The sequence below is a fragment of the Anomaloglossus baeobatrachus genome, chromosome 1, assembly GCF_048569485.1.
Source record: "Anomaloglossus baeobatrachus isolate aAnoBae1 chromosome 1, aAnoBae1.hap1, whole genome shotgun sequence".
Taxonomy (NCBI): domain Eukaryota; kingdom Metazoa; phylum Chordata; class Amphibia; order Anura; family Aromobatidae; genus Anomaloglossus; species Anomaloglossus baeobatrachus.
The window spans coordinates 609,144,897-609,161,905 of NC_134353.1; the positions used below are offsets into that span (position 1 = coordinate 609,144,897).

The 17,009-nt window shown below is 47.7% G+C and overlaps 1 protein-coding gene across 2 annotated transcripts in view; it reads left to right on the forward strand.

Annotated features, from left to right (window-relative positions):
* Window positions 1–17,009, forward strand: part of NAA35 (N-alpha-acetyltransferase 35, NatC auxiliary subunit) — a 153,206-nt gene that overhangs the window by 78,869 nt on the left and 57,328 nt on the right. For both annotated transcript variants that reach the window (XM_075318499.1, XM_075318487.1), the window contains exons 16-17: window positions 3,150–3,248; window positions 13,641–13,819. In XM_075318499.1, coding sequence (XP_075174614.1) covers window positions 3,150–3,248; window positions 13,641–13,819 — 278 coding nt within the window. The remainder of the gene's footprint in view (window positions 1–3,149; window positions 3,249–13,640; window positions 13,820–17,009) is intronic.

Below are 17,009 nucleotides of genomic sequence, written 5' to 3' on the forward strand. Positions count from 1 at the left end.
TAAAAACTGTGTATTTAGTTGCAGTCACATAAGCCAGGAGGATAAGTGACCTGTAGGCTCCAGCTTCCAACCCTCCTTACACACACATTTCAGGTGATGGAATAACATCGAAAACAGAACCAGAATATTTACCCAAGGTGGCTGGATCATTTCATAGATCCCAGGAGATAGTCTTGCCTTCCTTTTTTCCCTTCCCCAAAAATCAGAAAGAGGAAAAGCTTCATACTCTGGACGTAACAAATACGCTGATTAGTACTTGGAGTCTACCAGGGATGGAAGAAGAGTCAGGCATTGTTTGTTTGCTTCCAAGGGGGTCAGGAAAGGTTTAGTGGCCTCTAAAGATACCTTAGCTAGGTAGATCAAGAAAGTTATTAGTCTAGCCTATACAGGCCGAAATGTTCAGTTTCCTAAAGGCATTACAGCTCATACTACAAGAGCAGTATCGACTTCCTGGGCTGAAAAGGCTAAGGTACCTATTGATCAGATTTGTAAAGCGGCAACTTGGTCATCTCCTTGCATCTTTTATAGACACTACAGACTGGATTTGTCCTCCATGGTGAATTTATCGTTTTGTAGCAGGGTTCTACAGGTGGTGATCCCTCCCTAAAGATTTTTTGGATCTCATCATAATCTCTCTGGTGGTGCTGTCATGGGGGGGGGGGGAGGAAAGGGAAAAATCAAAATGACTTACCGGTAATGTTTTTTTTCCTTAGCCCATGACCGCATCATCGCTTCCCTCCCTGTTTACTTTTCTTGTATAGACATTAAGTGCTAGTCCTAGTCTAGTTTTTATGGTGGTGTTGTTGGTTTATATTAATATTTTTTTTTTTTGGGAGGGGGGGTGGGTTTGTCTGATATTTCTCTCTTGCTCTGTAACCTAACTGATGCGGTCGAGGTACAGCCCTTTTATTTAAGTGGGTTTCCTGTCCTACAATGGAGGCTCTGAAGTCCTATTCACTAACCAGCAGCACATTTATGTGGTTCGCTCACCTAAACCTACTGCGGGGGATGCTGATTATTCAGACCTCCGGTGTACTAAGGAGTTCTTGGGTGTGATAAATATTCTCACCCAGGGGTCCTGGTCGATTGAGACCGCTGTAAACCTCACACAAGATAAACGAGGTGTTATTGAATAATAGACTGTAAAACTGAGTTGAAAAATTGGGACCCTTATTCAATTGGACAGATTTAGGTCCGTGAGCTTGAATTTGCTGATTGGTTACGACCGGTGCACCTTAACTCAGGTTTTGCAGACCCATACCAAGGTGACAGTGTATTTACATTACGCTCGATCGCTTGCCCTCATCATCTGTTATTTATAGATAAGACCCAAAAAGTTGTTTATGTACAAAGCAATGGGTATGACCTCTTTACAAAATCCCCTGATGATCCCCTATTGTTATTGATTTGGAAGGGGTGAAACGTGTTGGGATATATACGGAACGGGGTGATACATTATACAAGCACTTCTGTTTGTGATATGATCTATGTCTAGTATTAGCAGAATAATTATTGCCGATCATTGCCCTTTTCAAAACAAATGTGGGGGTAGTAGGTAGTTTTCCTGCAGACAACTGAAAACATTTTTATCAGTTAACAGTTCTGCACCTGTCTATTGTCTTTATGTTTTGTCTATCTAAGCACTGGGAGTACGTGTGGTGATGGTCCCTACTAGTGGAACCTAGGGATAGTCAGGAATAGCCGTCGAGGAACGGGGGTTTCCATTAAATTACGATTCTTCCGTTAATAGGAAGGGACAGTAAGGGTGGAGAATTAGACATTAAGTTATATCTGTCCCCCCTCCCACTGTCGTTATGTCTTTAACCTCTAATCAATTTGTCCTGGGCGCTCCACTAGTTGAAGTTTAATTGACACTTGCACTTTGTGATGAGCCTATAGGAACCTTGTATTCGTGTTATTTTAGTGATTCTTAACACTAGAAGTCCCAGAGAGGGGTCATTAACATTTCTACCTTTGGAACCCAGAGACAGGTCGACTGACCTGAAGGATTTTAGCTAACATCCTATAACCACTGTCTTTTGTTCTGTAATTAAGGCCATTACTGTCGCACCACAGAAAATTGTTGTTTTCCAACCTCCTGTGGTGCGACATTAATGGCCTTAATTACAGTTGGACTAAGGGTCATTTGACCCTCTTTCAGGACTTCAGGGGAAGCTCGAAATTTCTGGGACTTCTAGTGTTAATAAAGACATTTTTGATATAAGGTGGTGTTTGGTCAGGTTTTGACAGTAGTCTATTTTGCCAGCTAGTCACCATTACGATAGAGGTGATTGTCCCCTCACATGAATTATTATAACTTTAGCTAGCTGTCACCTTATCACATTACTCACAAGTCTGTTCTATCACCAGGAAAGCTGTTGGCTTTGCCACTGAAGATTGTCTTATCGTAGTTCGAAAAAAGTAATCACCCTAAAGCTTCTTTCACACATCAGTTTTTTTTTCCATTAGTCACAATCCGTTTTGTGATTGATGCGACGGATCTGTCGCAGATTGTGGGGTAAAACTGATGCGACGGATACCTGCCATTGAAAACCTGCCATAGAAAACCTATATGAACCCATCCAGGGAGCAAGAGACTGACTTTTCCTGACCAGAATTGAATTTAGACATTTGAGCATTCTCTGTTACAAAAAGACGGATCTGTCGCCGGGATCCGTTATTTGACGGATTATGACTGATCCTGCGCCCATAGACTTCCATTATAACGAACGCTGACGGATCCGTCGCTGTCAGTGTTATTCACGCACACAAAAAACGTTCCTGTGGACGTCACCTCCATCAGCCGGACAAACATATTTCGACGGATGGAATGTGAGGCCATCCGTAGCTAATACATGTAAATGAGAAAAAAACGGATCCAGCTCTGGATCCGTTTTTTTCACAAAACGATGGATTGCGACTGGTGGCAAAAAACTGATGTGTGAAAGAGGCCTAACAGACTTGACCACCTAATATTAGCCCCTCTTTCAGAAACCACTAGGAAAGATTTAATTACTATAAAAAAATTTTTTTTTTTTGTAATTTTCTGTTGTATAAAGCTTGAATAGTTAAATGTGTCTTATAATCTGAAAAATACAGTACATTTTAGGAGAAGTATGAGACCATTGATTGCAGTTTTCTTGTTCAAGCCTTTTTGTAGCTTAATTCAGATTCATGGGCACAACAGAGCTCGCCAGAGGGATAAACTTGGACATATCCTCGAAGATTTTGCAACATTACAAGATGAGGTATTTATTTTTTCCTTAGTCAACATTGATATCCTTTAAGATATTCCATTTTTCAGACACTACGCTGCTTGTATATCTTAATATTACAGTGCCATTCAAAAGTTTGGGCCCCCCCCGGTTAAAATTTCTGTTATTGTGTTGAAGGTAAAAAGATCTCTAAAAGGTAAAGATTACATATTTCCTGTGTATTTTCGGCAAAAAAAATAAATATCGCTCTCTATCTCTATCTCTATATATCTATATCTAGATATAGATATAGAGATAGATAGATAGATAGATATATAGATATAGATGTAGATAGATAGATATAGATATAGATATAGATGTAGATAGATAGATATATTTTCTTTATCATTCCTATGGGAGACCCAGACCATGGGTGTATAGCTTCTGCCTCCGGAGGACACACAAAGTACTACACTCAAACGTGTAGCTCCTCCCTCCTAGCATATACACCCCCTGCTAGCCAGTCCTAGCCAGTTCAATGCTTTGTGTTTCAGGAGGTCACACACACATGCATTCTCTGATTTTTTGATTTTTGATTTTTTTGTTTTTGGATCAAAGATTTGGAAGAAAAGCGGGTCCAGTCTGGACTCCCGGCATGTCCCTTCTCACCCCACTGTGTCGGCGGTGCTGTTAAGGTTGATTTTCCAAGGCTGGAGCCTTCTCATGCCGCGCTCCTTCACCATCCCCTGGGGCTCTGGCTTGAAGTGGGAGCCATCTCGGTTCTCACTGCTTTGCAGGAGACCGGTCTCCATCCGCAGCCCTTTTCAGGACCCTGTCGGACGGAGCGATCACCCCCCAGGGACCTGGCAACCTGCGTCTCACAAGCTAAGTACATGAGACGTTATTACCACAGAAAGTGGTCTTTCCAGGGGTCCTTTATACTTTATTTTTTGGGGAGAGTGTGTTTTATGTTTGTGTTAACATTTCCGGCCGGTTCTCCAGTTTTCACTGGAGAACCGCGCCGATGGTGCCTGCACGCCGGCCGCATGTTTAAATCTAGGCCCCGGCTTCGCCTGAGGCCTAGTTTCGGTTTCCACTGCCTCTGCATGTCAGTCATGCAGAGGGACAGTGTGGCTCCACCCAGCGGCTGTGCAGCACAGGGAACGGACACTCCTCACTGAGGAAGGATTCCCTCCCCTGTCTGCCTCGTTTGCCGCTCTCAGAGTAGGCCCCGCCCCCTTTCCTCGCTCCTGTCGCCATTTTCTCAGCGTTCTCTGTGCCTGCATAGGCACAGAGATTCCACATTGTGACAACTGGGGGCCTGGGCTGAGGGACTGGAGGGCACAGAAATGTATGTTAAACGATCTGGCAGCCACAACCTCCGGTTTGTGCAGCTGCTTATTTTATCTGTTTATATACTCTGCTGGGGGCCATTCTGGACAGAGCCCCCACCTCTGCAGCATGTCTCACATCAGAGCAAGGCTGCAAGGCTGTTTTTAATATGCACTGCATGTAGTCTCGTACGGCCTGTACCGAGCACATAAACACAGTGGTCCCTCAGCCTGGAGGCTCAGCAGTGGTCCCTCCAGCTGCGCCGGCTTTGGTGGCTGACCCCCGGTTTGGGTAGAATCCGCTCTTTCCAGGGGACGGCTGTCCCGGACTCTGCTGAGCATGCATTAGCCCCCTTCTCAGGGCGTTTTCTGCTGCTACAGCTCGCTCAGCAAAGCTCACAGAGGACTCTCCTTCTGGTCTCAGACCCCGTCCTCCTAACATGGAGACGCAGGGTCCCCTGTCCTTCCCCGTCCCGCAGCTCTGATTCACGAGCTGACTCACTGGACGAGGAGGATGTCTCTACCAGGGGCTCGGACGCTACTTTATGTCCCATTGATCTGTCCGAAGGTGACGCAGATGCTATGATTGGATTCCGTCCATTATACTTGTACTGGACCTCCATCCGCCTGTATCAGGGGAGTATTCCCCGCTGGCAGAAAGGCATCAGTATACCTTAAACAGAACAAGGAGTGTGTTCCTTAACCACTCCAGTTTTCAGCCCACTGTGTCCAGGCCCACAGCCTGTCCTGTCAGACCCCAAAGCGGGGTTCTGATGACTGTTTCCCCCTCCCACCAGAGGTGGTCAAGGAGTGAGCTCATTCGCCAAGGGTGGTCCCTCCGGTGTCTAGACTTTCAGCCCGGATAATTGTATCAGTGGCTGACGGCACCTCTATAAGGATCCCACTGTACATTAATTTTGTACTGGACCTCAATCCGCCGGAGTTACCTTACCTAAGAGAACAAGAAGTGTGTTCCTTAACCACTCCAGTTTTCAGGCCACTGTGACCAAGCCCAGAGTCTGCTCTGACAGACGCTTCCCATGAAGCGTGGTTCTGATGACTGTTTTCCCTTTCCACCAGTGGTGGTCAAGGAGTGGGCTCATTCACCAAAGGTGGCTCAGCCCGGACCGTTATATCAGTGGCTGATGGCTCCTCACTTAAGGTTTTGCTGTCCGCCAGGTTGTCCTTCTGGCCAAATCTGTATGGGGGCGGCAGGAGCTTCGTTCTCCTCAGCTTTACAGCAGTGCGGGCTTTCGTAGCCTTCCCTGCTTCTCTAGAGGAGATGCATTCCCTCACAGGGACTCTATGCCCGAAATGGTTGCCTGAACTTCCAGACTTCAGTCTTTTCATCCTATGCCATGTCTGCCATGCTGGAGACTCTCACCGCACTGCGGTGGCCTCGGCTAATTTCCTCGCTATCCGCAGGCTCCTGTGGCTTCGGAAGTGGAAGGCAGATGCTTCTATAGAAGTTCCTTGCTGGGCTCCCTTTTGTTGGGACCAGTCTATTCGGAAACAACTGGATGAAATTAAGGAAGCTCTTGGCGGGAAGAGTTCTTCCATGCCACAAACCCAAACCAGGAAACCTATCCAGGGCAGGAATCAGTTGAGGTTTCGTTCTTTTCGTTCCTCCATCTGATCGTTCTCTAAGCCCTCGGCCTCGTCCACTAGCTCGGCCAAGGATCATAAACCCAAATGGCGCTCGAAGCCGCGTCTTCAGAAACCGCAGGAGATGCTGCCACTAAGTCAGCTTCCTCCGGGCTATCTAGCCACGCCAACAACGTCCTTGGTCGGTGGCAGGCTCTCCCACTTGGCGACGTATGGTTTTTAACACGTCTCCGTTCAGTGGGTGCGGGAATACATCTCCCATGGCTACAGGATAGAATTCTATCCACCCGCCAAACAGATTTTTTTCTGTCAACTCCCCCCTGCTCCAGGGCCGCCGCCTTCTCACAGGCCGTGGCATTCTTGCAGGCCAATGGAGTAATTGTACCGGTTCCTGACTGGGAACGGTTCTGAGATTTCTGCTTAAATCTATTCCTAGTCCCCGAAGAGGGCGGTGCCTTCCGACCTGGATCTCAAGCTTTTCAAGCATGTTCAGGTGTGGCGTTTTCACATGGAGTCTCGGTCTTGTTCCGTGTGTTTTCACCGGATCAATCAATAACCCAAGGAGATTCCTTAGCATCCATCGACATCAGAGATGCCTATCTGCATGTGCCAATCGCAGTTTCACACCAGCGTTGGCTACGTTTTGCAATCGGAGTGGTCCAATTCGTGGCTCTTCCCTTGGGATTAGCCACGGCCCCTCGAGTATTCTCAAGGTTGGGGCAGCTGTGATTAGGGTCCTGCACCTCTAGGGATTGGCAGTGATCTTTTGCCCTGGACGGCCTTCTTGTCGGGGCTTCATCCAGTGCAGACTCTTAGCAGAGTGCCTCGCTCACTCTCGCCACTCTAACCATTTCGGGTGGCTTGTCATTCTGTCCAAGTCCACTCTGACTTCGAACCAGAAGTTCACGTACCCAGGGACGCATATCGAGACTCTGTCGGCACTTGTGAAGCTGCCCTTAGTCAAACAGTAGTCCCTCCGCTGGCGGTCGACGTCGTTCCATCAGGCACCGAATACAGGTACTGGATCAGATGGTGGCGTCAATGGAAGCGATTCCCCTGCCCATTTTCTCCTGCGTCCTCTGAGGCTGGATATTTCCGCTGTACAAGCGTACTTCCTCCTTCCACGGGGTGGTGGCTTCGCCACAGACAGGGGCTCGTTTCAGTGGTGGCTTCGGCCACTCTGTCTCAGGGACGCTCCTTCCTGGCCCTGTCCCGGGTGATCCTCACCAGGATGCTAGTCTATCCGACTGGGGAGCAGTATATCTCCACCGTGGAGCGCAGGGCGCTTGGACTCTGTCCGAATCAGCCCTCTGGATCAATGTGCTGGAAATCAGAGCTGTGTTTCTAGCTCTCTAAGCCTTTCACCATCTGTTGGCGGCTAGGCACATTCGAGTCCAGTCAGACAACGTGACAGCGTTTACCTACATCAACTTCCAGGGCGGGACACTCAGCCGCCTGGCAATGTTGGAGGCTCAACGCATTCTTCAGTGGACGAAGGACTCCTAGTCCACCATATCCGCAGCCCACATCCCAGACGTGAAAACTGCGAGGCAGATTATCTCAGCTGTCCAACCGTGGTCCACGATCCTCAGGTTTTTGCGGCAGGCGCACTGGTTCATGTTTGGTCCCAGCTTCGTCTCTCTTACGTTTTTCACCCTCTAGCTCTTGCCCAGAGTCCTGCGCAAGATCAGTAAGGAGGGCCGTCGGGTCATTCTCATACTCCAGACTGACCCAGGCAGGCTTGGTACCCTGACCTGCTCCATCTGTCCGTAGTGTTGCCATGGCATCTTCCGGACCGTCCAGACCTTCTCTCAAAAGGTCCGTTTTTTTCCGTCAGAATTCTGGACTCTCAGATTGACAGCGTGGTTCTTGAGTCCTGGATCTTGACGTCTTCTGGTATCCCTCCAGAAGTCCAGAAGTCATCTCCACTATGACTCTAGCTCCGAAGTGTCCTTTGGCCTTGCCGACCCTCCTGTCCCTTCTACAGTCCGGTCTACAGCTAGGACTATCCCTCATTAAGGGACAGGTCTCGGCTCTGTCAGTGTGTGCCAGCGGCGTATCGTCTGGCTGGCTCCGGTGCGCTCCTTCAAGGGCGCATCTCACATCATTCCGCCTTACCGGCAGCCTATAGAGCCCTGGGACCTTAATCCGGTCCTCACGGTTTCCGGAAACCCCCCTTTGAGCCTCTTAGGGAGGTTTCTTTGTTTCGTCTTTCACAGAAAGTGGTCTTTCTAGTGGCCATAATTTCCCTCAAGAGAGTCTCTGTTTTGGCTGCACTCTCTTCGGAGTCACCCCCTTTTTTGGTTTTTCATCAAGACAAGGTGGTCTCCGTCCGACTCCGGACTTTCTCCCTAAGGTGGTTGCTGCTTCCACCTTAACCGGGGCATTTTCCCTGCCTTCCTTTTGTCCGGCTCCTGTTCATCGCTTTGAAAAAGCGTTGCATATCCTGGATCTGGTGCGGGCGCTCCGGATCTATGTGTCTCGCACCGCTGTTATTAGGCGGTGCACCTCTCTCTGGTGCTGACCACTACTCAGCGTAGCAGTCTCTCGGCATCTAAGCCGACCCTGGTTCGTTGGCTTAGGTCGGCCATTTCCGATGCCTACCAGTATACTCAAGTGCCTTCCCCGCCGGGGATCAGGGCACACTTGACCAGAGCTGTCGGTGCCTCTTGGGCTTTCAGGCACCAGGCTACGGCTCAGCAGGTCTGTCAGACTGCCACTCGGATTAGTCTGCATACTTTTTCGAAGCACTACCCAATGCATGCTCATGCTTCGGCAGACGCGGGCTTGGGCAGACGCATCTTTCAGGCGGCTGTCGCCCATTTGTGAAGTTAGGTTTCGCCTACTTCTCAGTTTGTCTGTTTATTCCCACCCATGGACTGCTTTAGAACGTCCCATGGTCTGGGTCTCCCATAGGAACGATAAAGAAAAAGAGAATTTTGTTACTTACCGTAAATTCTTTTTCTTATAGTTCCGACATGGGAGACCCAGCACCCTCCCTATTGCCTGTTGGCAGGTTTCTTGTTCCGTGTGTCTTCACCGGCTGTTGTTGTTGTGGACAGAGGTTCCGGTTGTTCCGGGTTTTACTCTGTCTCTACTTGTGGGTGGATGTCCTCCTTCAGCTTTTGAACTAAACTGGCTAGGACTGGCTAGCAGGGGGTGTATATGCTAGGAGGGAGGAGCTACACATTTGAGTGTAGTACTTTGTGTGTCCTCCGGAGGCAGAAGCTATACACCCATGGTCTGGGTCTCCCATGTCGGAACTATAAGAAAAAGAATTTACGGTAAGTAACAAAATTCTCTTTTTTATTCATTTATATAGCGCTATTAATTCCACAGCGCTTTACATACATTGGCATCACTGTCCCCTTTGGGGCTCACAATCTAGAGTCCCTATTTGTATGTCTTTCGAGTGTGGGAGGTACAAAGTACAAGTTTGGAGGCCATTGGAGCTTTGTGTGCTCATATAATTTGACCTAGGTGTCAGACCTTAATTATGCTGTTATGGTTATGACTTGTTCAACATAATCGTTTGGAAACCCGAGGTGATGCAAATTTCACAGCTTTATAAAAACTAAGCCTCCTCTAACCTTGTGCCAAAAACAGCAGTCATGGGTTATTCTAAGCAGCTAACAATTTGAAAATGGTGGAGCCCCACAAAGCAGGAGAAGGCTATAAGAAGATAGAAAAGAGTTTTCAAGTTACCCTTTCCTCAGTTCGAAATGTAATTAAGAAATTGAAGTTAACAGGAACAGTCGATGTCAATATAAGCTCTGTAAGATCAAGCAAAATTTTTGCTGGTAGGATTGCTAGAGAGATAAATTGAACCTCTGTTTGCAAAAGACCCTTAGAAACATTTCACACTCTGGGGTTATAGAACAATGGTTATGGTAATTATTTTACTGTTCAGAGACACCTGCACAAATATGGCCTTCATGGAAGAGCTATTAGAAAAACCTCTCCTGCGCCCTCACCATAAAATCCAGCTTCAGATTTATGCAAAAGAATATCTAAACACGCCTGATGGATTTTGGAAAGCAGTTCTCTGGAAAAATGAGCTTAAAATGGAACTCTTTCGCCACAATGATCGAAGGTAAGTGTTAAGAATAAAAGGGTGCAGAATTTCAAGAAAAAACATCTCTCCAACCATTTAGCATGGGGATGGATCAGTCATGCTTTGGGGTTGTGTTGCAGCCAATGGCACAGGGAGCATTTCATGGGTAGAGAAAAAAAATGGATTCAGTAGGATTTCAACAAATTCTTGATGCAAACATAACACCATCTGTGAAAACAAACCCCCCCCCAGAAGTTGAAAAGAGGATGGCTTCTACAAAGAGATAATGATCCTAAACACACACGTCAAAATCCACAATAGGCTACCTCAAAAGACGCAAACTGAAGGTTTTACAATGGCTTTGACAATCCCCTGATCTGAACATCATTGAAAATCTGTGACTAGACCTCAAAAGAGCAGTGCATGCAAGACGTTCTAGTAATCTCACAGAGCTGGAAGACTTTTCCAAGGAAGAATGGATGAAAATCCCTCAAACAAAAATTGAAAGACTATTGGCTGGTAACGAAGTGTTTATAAGTTGAGATACTATTAGATACAACTTTCAGAGTGCCCAAACGTTTTCATTTTCCCATTTTTCCTTTTTTGTTCAGTTTAAAATATAAAAGATGAAAATTTATTTTTTGACTAAAATACAAAGGAAATGTGTCACCTTTCTGCCTTTTAGAGATCAGTTCATCTTCAACTTGCTTAACTGTTCAGCATCACAGTAATTTTCACCAGAGTTGCCTAACTTTTGGATGACTGTGTGGTCAGCGGCCACCTTATGTAATAATTCATAAGAGGTTTCCAGTACCTGTTGTGCACATCTACTTCATCCCTTTCTATTTTTCACTTTTAATTTCTAGATTTATTTCAAAATAATTATATTGTAGACTCAATTAGCTAAAATAAGTTTGTCTAGCTATGGAATTTAGTGATCATATCTCCCCAAAACTTGCATACTGCTCTCTTGGTTTATTTAAAGGCGTTGTTCAGGTTTGTGAAGAAACTCCACAGACACTCTAAGTGTTTACAGACTTGTGAATCCCCCCCAACACACACACTGTCGGGATTCTCCGGCGACTGGATTCTCCGGCGACTGGATTCTCCGGCGACGGGAGCAGGCGATCATGTCCACAAGTATGCGATATACATACTCCTGGCCCCATTCCTACATGTCATGTGAATTGAGCAAAGCTGCACACATCTAGTTAGTGTGGCCAAATGTATTTATATTGTTTACTGTGTGTGCTATGAGGATTCACAAGCATGCATTCACATATTACTGCAGGTTTTCATGCCAAATCTGGACAAACCCTTTTACCTAAATGGGCTGTTTAAAAAAAAAAAAAAAAAAAAAAAAAAAAAAAATCCTACCTCTGTATACTACTTGCATACTGCAGTTAACATTGACTGTGGCATCTCTGGGTGAAAAATAGCTAGAAATATCTGACTCCATATTTTACAGAAAGAGCCATGTTGTACAATAGAAGGAACCTTTCAAGTGCAATATGCACCCAGATCCACGAGCAGTTCTGGGTGCATATTGTAATCCCTGCCTACCTGTCAGATCTTTAGAAAAAGTATTTTTAAAGATCTTTTACCGTATGCTAATGAGCAAGGGCAGTAGCCCCAAGGGCGTTGCTTCCCTTGCTAGTCTTCTCCATTAGCATGTTAGTACGTCCCTGTGGGCATGCTAACATGCTAATGAATGTGAGGCTGATCACTCACCTCTCTGCCGCTTGATGCTGGATTTCGGCTGAGTTTGCATGACCCCGGAGTTTGGGTCATGCGCACTATGAAGTCGGGTGTATGTGTCCTGGCTTCAAACTGAAGAAGTGGGCATGACCCAAACTCCGGGATCATGCGTACTGAACTGAAATCCAGCATCAAGCGGCGATGACGGTGGACAGGTGAGTGAGATCATCCTCTGATGCTGCGTATTCATAAGCATGATAGCACACCCACAGGGACGTACTAACATGCTAATGGAGCCGACTAGCAAGAGAAGCAACGCCCTTGGGACTAGTGCCCTCGCTCATTAGCATACGGTAAAAGATCTTTAGAAATACTCTTTCTAAAGATCTCTTTATCTATGCTAGTGTATACAGGGACGGTTAGGCAGGAATTAGCAATATGCACCCAGAACTGCTTGTGGTTCTGGGTGTATATTGGACCTGACAGGTTCCCTTTAAAGGGAACCTGTCAGCAGAAATTTCCCCTAAAACCTAACAGATTCCCCCTCTGCAGCTCCTGGGCTGCATTCTAGAAAGGTCCCTGTTATTATTGTGCCCCCTTTCTGACCAAAAAAAAGAGTTTATAAAGAGGTACCTTTTTGGCTTCGGATTCTATAAATCTGACACGGGGGCGGGCAGCCTGATGGCCGTTATTCTGCCCCCTGGTCCTGTATGCCGCCCCCATCGCTGATTTCCATACTTTTGGACACCGCCCACTGCTCCAGCCATCCCCGCGCATGCCCAGTGCCAGTCTCACGGGACTGAGCACTGTGACTGCTGGTGACGTGTGCGCAGGCAAGTGATTATGGGCGGGACTGTGATTGTTATCAGCAAGTACCCGCCCATAATCTCGTGAGCGCGCAAACCTCTCCAGCGTCACACTGTGCTCAGTGTAGATGCTAGACTGTATGGGCTGCTTCCAGGGATGACATCCCTTTTGTCACGTGATAGTATTTTGAACACGCCCCTATCACGTGACAAAGGGACGTCATCCCTGGAAGCAGCCCATACAGTCTAGCATCTACACTGAGCACAGTGTGACGCTGGTGAGGTTTGCGCGCTCACGAGATTATGGGCGGGTACTTGCTGATAACAGTCACAGTCCCGCCCATAATCACTTGCCTGCGCACACGTCACCAGCAGTCACAGTGCTCAGTCCCGTGAGACTGGCACTGGGCATGCGCGGGGATGGCTGGAGCAGTGGGCGGCGTCCAAAAGTATGGAAATCAGCGATGGGGGCGGCATACAGGACCAGGGGGCAGAATAACGGCCATCAGGCTGCCCGCCCCCGTGTCACATTTATAGAATCCGAAGCCAAAAAGGTACCTCTTTATAAACTCTTTTTTTTGGTCAGAAAGGGGGCACAATAATAACAGGGACCTTTCTAGAATGCAGCCCAGGAGCTGCAGAGGGGGAATCTGTTAGGTTTTAGGGGAAATTTCTGCTGACAGGTTCCCTTTAAAGCTTTTCCTGTTGTAGATGCTGGGTGCTGGGAAATTCCTCGTGCCTTTTGAGGGCTCATGTAGGTGACCTTCTTGGCTCTAAATATATAGCTCACAGAGGTGATGATACATTTGTTTGTACAAGTCTTTAGAGTGGATGATTGCATCAGGTTGGGCGAAGGATATTGTACAATATAGTCTTTTAATATTGCTACCCTTAAAAGTTAGCACTCTCTTGATCTATTAGTAATGTGCATTTTTTTTGTGATTTTGGCAAGGCAGAGAAGGTGGACGCTGCTCTTCATAGTATGCTGTTAAAACAGGAACCACAGAGACAACACTTGGCATGTTTGGGCACCTGGGTGCTTTATCATAATTTGCGAGTTATGATCCAATATTTACTGAGCGGCTTTGAACTGGAACTTTATAGCATGCACGAATACTACTACATCTATTGGTAAGTCGGCTCTTGTTCTAAAACATGTTTGTACATAGTCTTCATAAAACCTCAAGGCTTTAGTATTCTTCACTTTTTATTATGTATAAGTGAAAAGTAATGCAAATTTATATTCTAATGTTTCGGCTGAGAGGCTGTATTTGTGCTACTCGCCAGCAGTTTTGGTTGAATATTTGACCAACAAGGGCATAAATGATCACTTTGCATGTCTCCTATCAATATTGCATAATCAATATTAAATAGAACTGTTACCTCCAAAATGTTCTCTGAAAATATTTTCAGCTAAATAACATTTAAGTCATGCTTTATAGGCCTATTGAGAAAGCGGCTACAGTGAGAAAAGTTATATTCTCCCTGCTTCTGTTTGCTTCTAGTCTTTGGAGTGGTTTAGGGAGTGGTTAGTCACCACGGTGACCGGAAAAATGCCCACACGGAAAAATGCCCACACGGATAATTGCCCACACGGAAAATTGCCCACACGGAAAATTGCCCACACAGAAAATTGCCAATTGCAGCATCAGAAAGTTTCAGATCTATGATATTTGAGGTGCAAGGTGAGGATGTTCACATGATATGTGAATAATGTCCACAGAAAATTGCCAACAGACATGAATGCCCACTAGGATTGGGGACCATGTAACTCAGGATGGGAACATATATACCAGGATGGAGACAACGTGGACCATACATACCAGGATGAGGACCTTATATACCAGCATTGGGTCATATACACCAGGATGAGGACATATTCACCAGGATGATGGGCATATATACCAGGACAGAGGACATTACTACATAATGAAGGGGGAGGGGAGGCAGTTCATAAGTCTTGATAGAAGTTAGAACACTACAAGGGCCCGTACATGTGAGAACACATTGGACTCTAGTTACACCACTGCAAAAACATATCATACAGTCCCAGCACGAACACAAGGTGGTACAAGCGACAAAGTCTCACCTCTCTGCTGTGCCTTTGGGGCTTTTAGGACCAGCTATGGCTACTTTCCCAATTGCGTTGTTTGGCATCTGTCACAATGCGTTGTGTGACGCATGTGACGGATGCGTTGTAAATACTGTGATAATAAAGGCAACAGATTCCTGTGAAATAACACGTTGCGTTAGTTTTCTTTAGCCGAGAGAGAGCCCCCATCATCACCGCGCACACACAGGCACTACCGCCCCCATCATCACCGCACACACACACAGGCACTACCGCCCCCATCATCACCGCACACATGCAGGCACTACCGCCCCCATCATCACCGCACACACCCCGGCACTACCGCCCCCCATCATCACCGCACACACAGGCACTTCCCGCCCCATCATCACCGCACACACACAGGCACTACCGCCCCCATCATCACCGCACACACGCAGGCACTACCGCCCCCATCATCACCGCACACACACAGGCACTACCGCCCCCATCATCACCGCACACACGCAGGCACTACCGCCCCCATCATCACCGCACACACCCCGGCACTACTGCACCCATCATCACCGCACACACGCAGGCACTAATGCACCCATCATAACTGCACACACCCCGGCACTACCACCTCCATCATCACCGCCGCACACCCCGGCACTACCGCACCCATCATCACCGCACACACCGGCACTACCGCCCCCATCATCATCGCACACACGCAGGTACTACCGCCCCCATCATTAATGCACACACCAGCACTACCTCAGTGACATCCCCGCTGACAGCGCGATTCACTTCAGTTGCTGTGTGGAGCTGACAGAGAGCGATAATGGTCTGTGGCCGCTCCTGTTAGCTTCATGTAGCAGAGCTGAAAGCGTCATGGGACCTCTGTGGATCACGTCGGATCTGGAGGGGTATTTGGGGATTTTAATAAAGTGGTGAAAAAGGGTGTATTTTTGTCTTTTATTTCAAATAAAGGATTTTTTTGGGTGTATGTGTTTATTTAATTTCACTTACAGGTTAATCATGGGGGGGGGTTCTCAAAGACGCCTGCCATGATTAACCTAGGACTTAGTGGCAGCTATGGGCTGCAATTAACTCCTAATTACCTCGATTGCCACCGCACCAGGGCAATTTGGGATGAGCCGGGTAGAGTCCCGGCACTGTTGCATCTAATGGATGCGGCAATTTCGAGCGGCTGCTGGCTGATATTTTTAGGCTAAGGGGCTCCCCATAACGTGGAGCTCCCCATCCTGAGAATACCAGCCTTCAGCCGTGTGGCTTTACCTTGGCTGGTATCAAAATTGGGGGGGACCGCACGCCGTTTTTTTTAAAATTATTTTTCTTTGTCGCTCCATTGGGAGACCCAAACAATTGGGTGTATAGCTTCTGCCTCCGGAGGCCACACAAAGTATTACACTTTAAAAAGTGTAACCCCTCCCCTCTGCCTATACACCCTCCCGTGGATCACGGGCTCCTCAGTTTTATGCTTTGTGTGGAAGGAGGCACACATCCACTCATGCATTCTCATATTAGTTATGTCGGTTGGAAGAAAAGAGGGCCCCCATGGGGCCCCCGGCATGTTCCCTTCTCACCCCACTACGTCGGCGGTGTTGTTAAGGTTGAGGTACCCATTGCGGGTACAAAGGCCGGAGCCTCATGCCGTCTCCTTCACCATCCCTTAGCGGCTCTGGGAGAAGTGGGATCCTGAACGGTCATCCATTTGCTGGGACCGTGCTCCCTCCGCAGCCCCTGTGGGAATCTGCCGGACCGGAGTCTATTCAACCTCAGGGACCGGGCCCTGCAACTCTAAGGTACTCTGTGTCCCCATTGGGGACTGTGCAGGAGCGCACCTTCTTCCTGGACGCTGCGGCAGCTCCTGATTTGAGAAGACCGGCGGACTTCCGCGCCGACTGTACCTGCTTGTCGGGCGCGGTCTCAAATTTAGTCCCCGGCTTCATCGCGGCCTAGTCGCAAAAATCCCGCCCCCGGGCCTGCCTGTCAGGGATAAGGGCGGGACTGCCGACCCGACGTCGGATGTGAGGGCTGGAGCATCCTGCATGTTTCCTCCCCCCTCACTGATCACTGTGGGGACCCCAGATTCCCGCACTTTCCTGGCGCCGCCCACGGCTCCACTCCTCCCCTGAGATCTCCGGCAGCCATTTTTTTAGGCATTCTGACGGTGGAGGATTCTCAGGAACAGCTCTGCAGCTCCGGGGGACCTAAGGCTGGGAATCTGGAGGCACACACTTC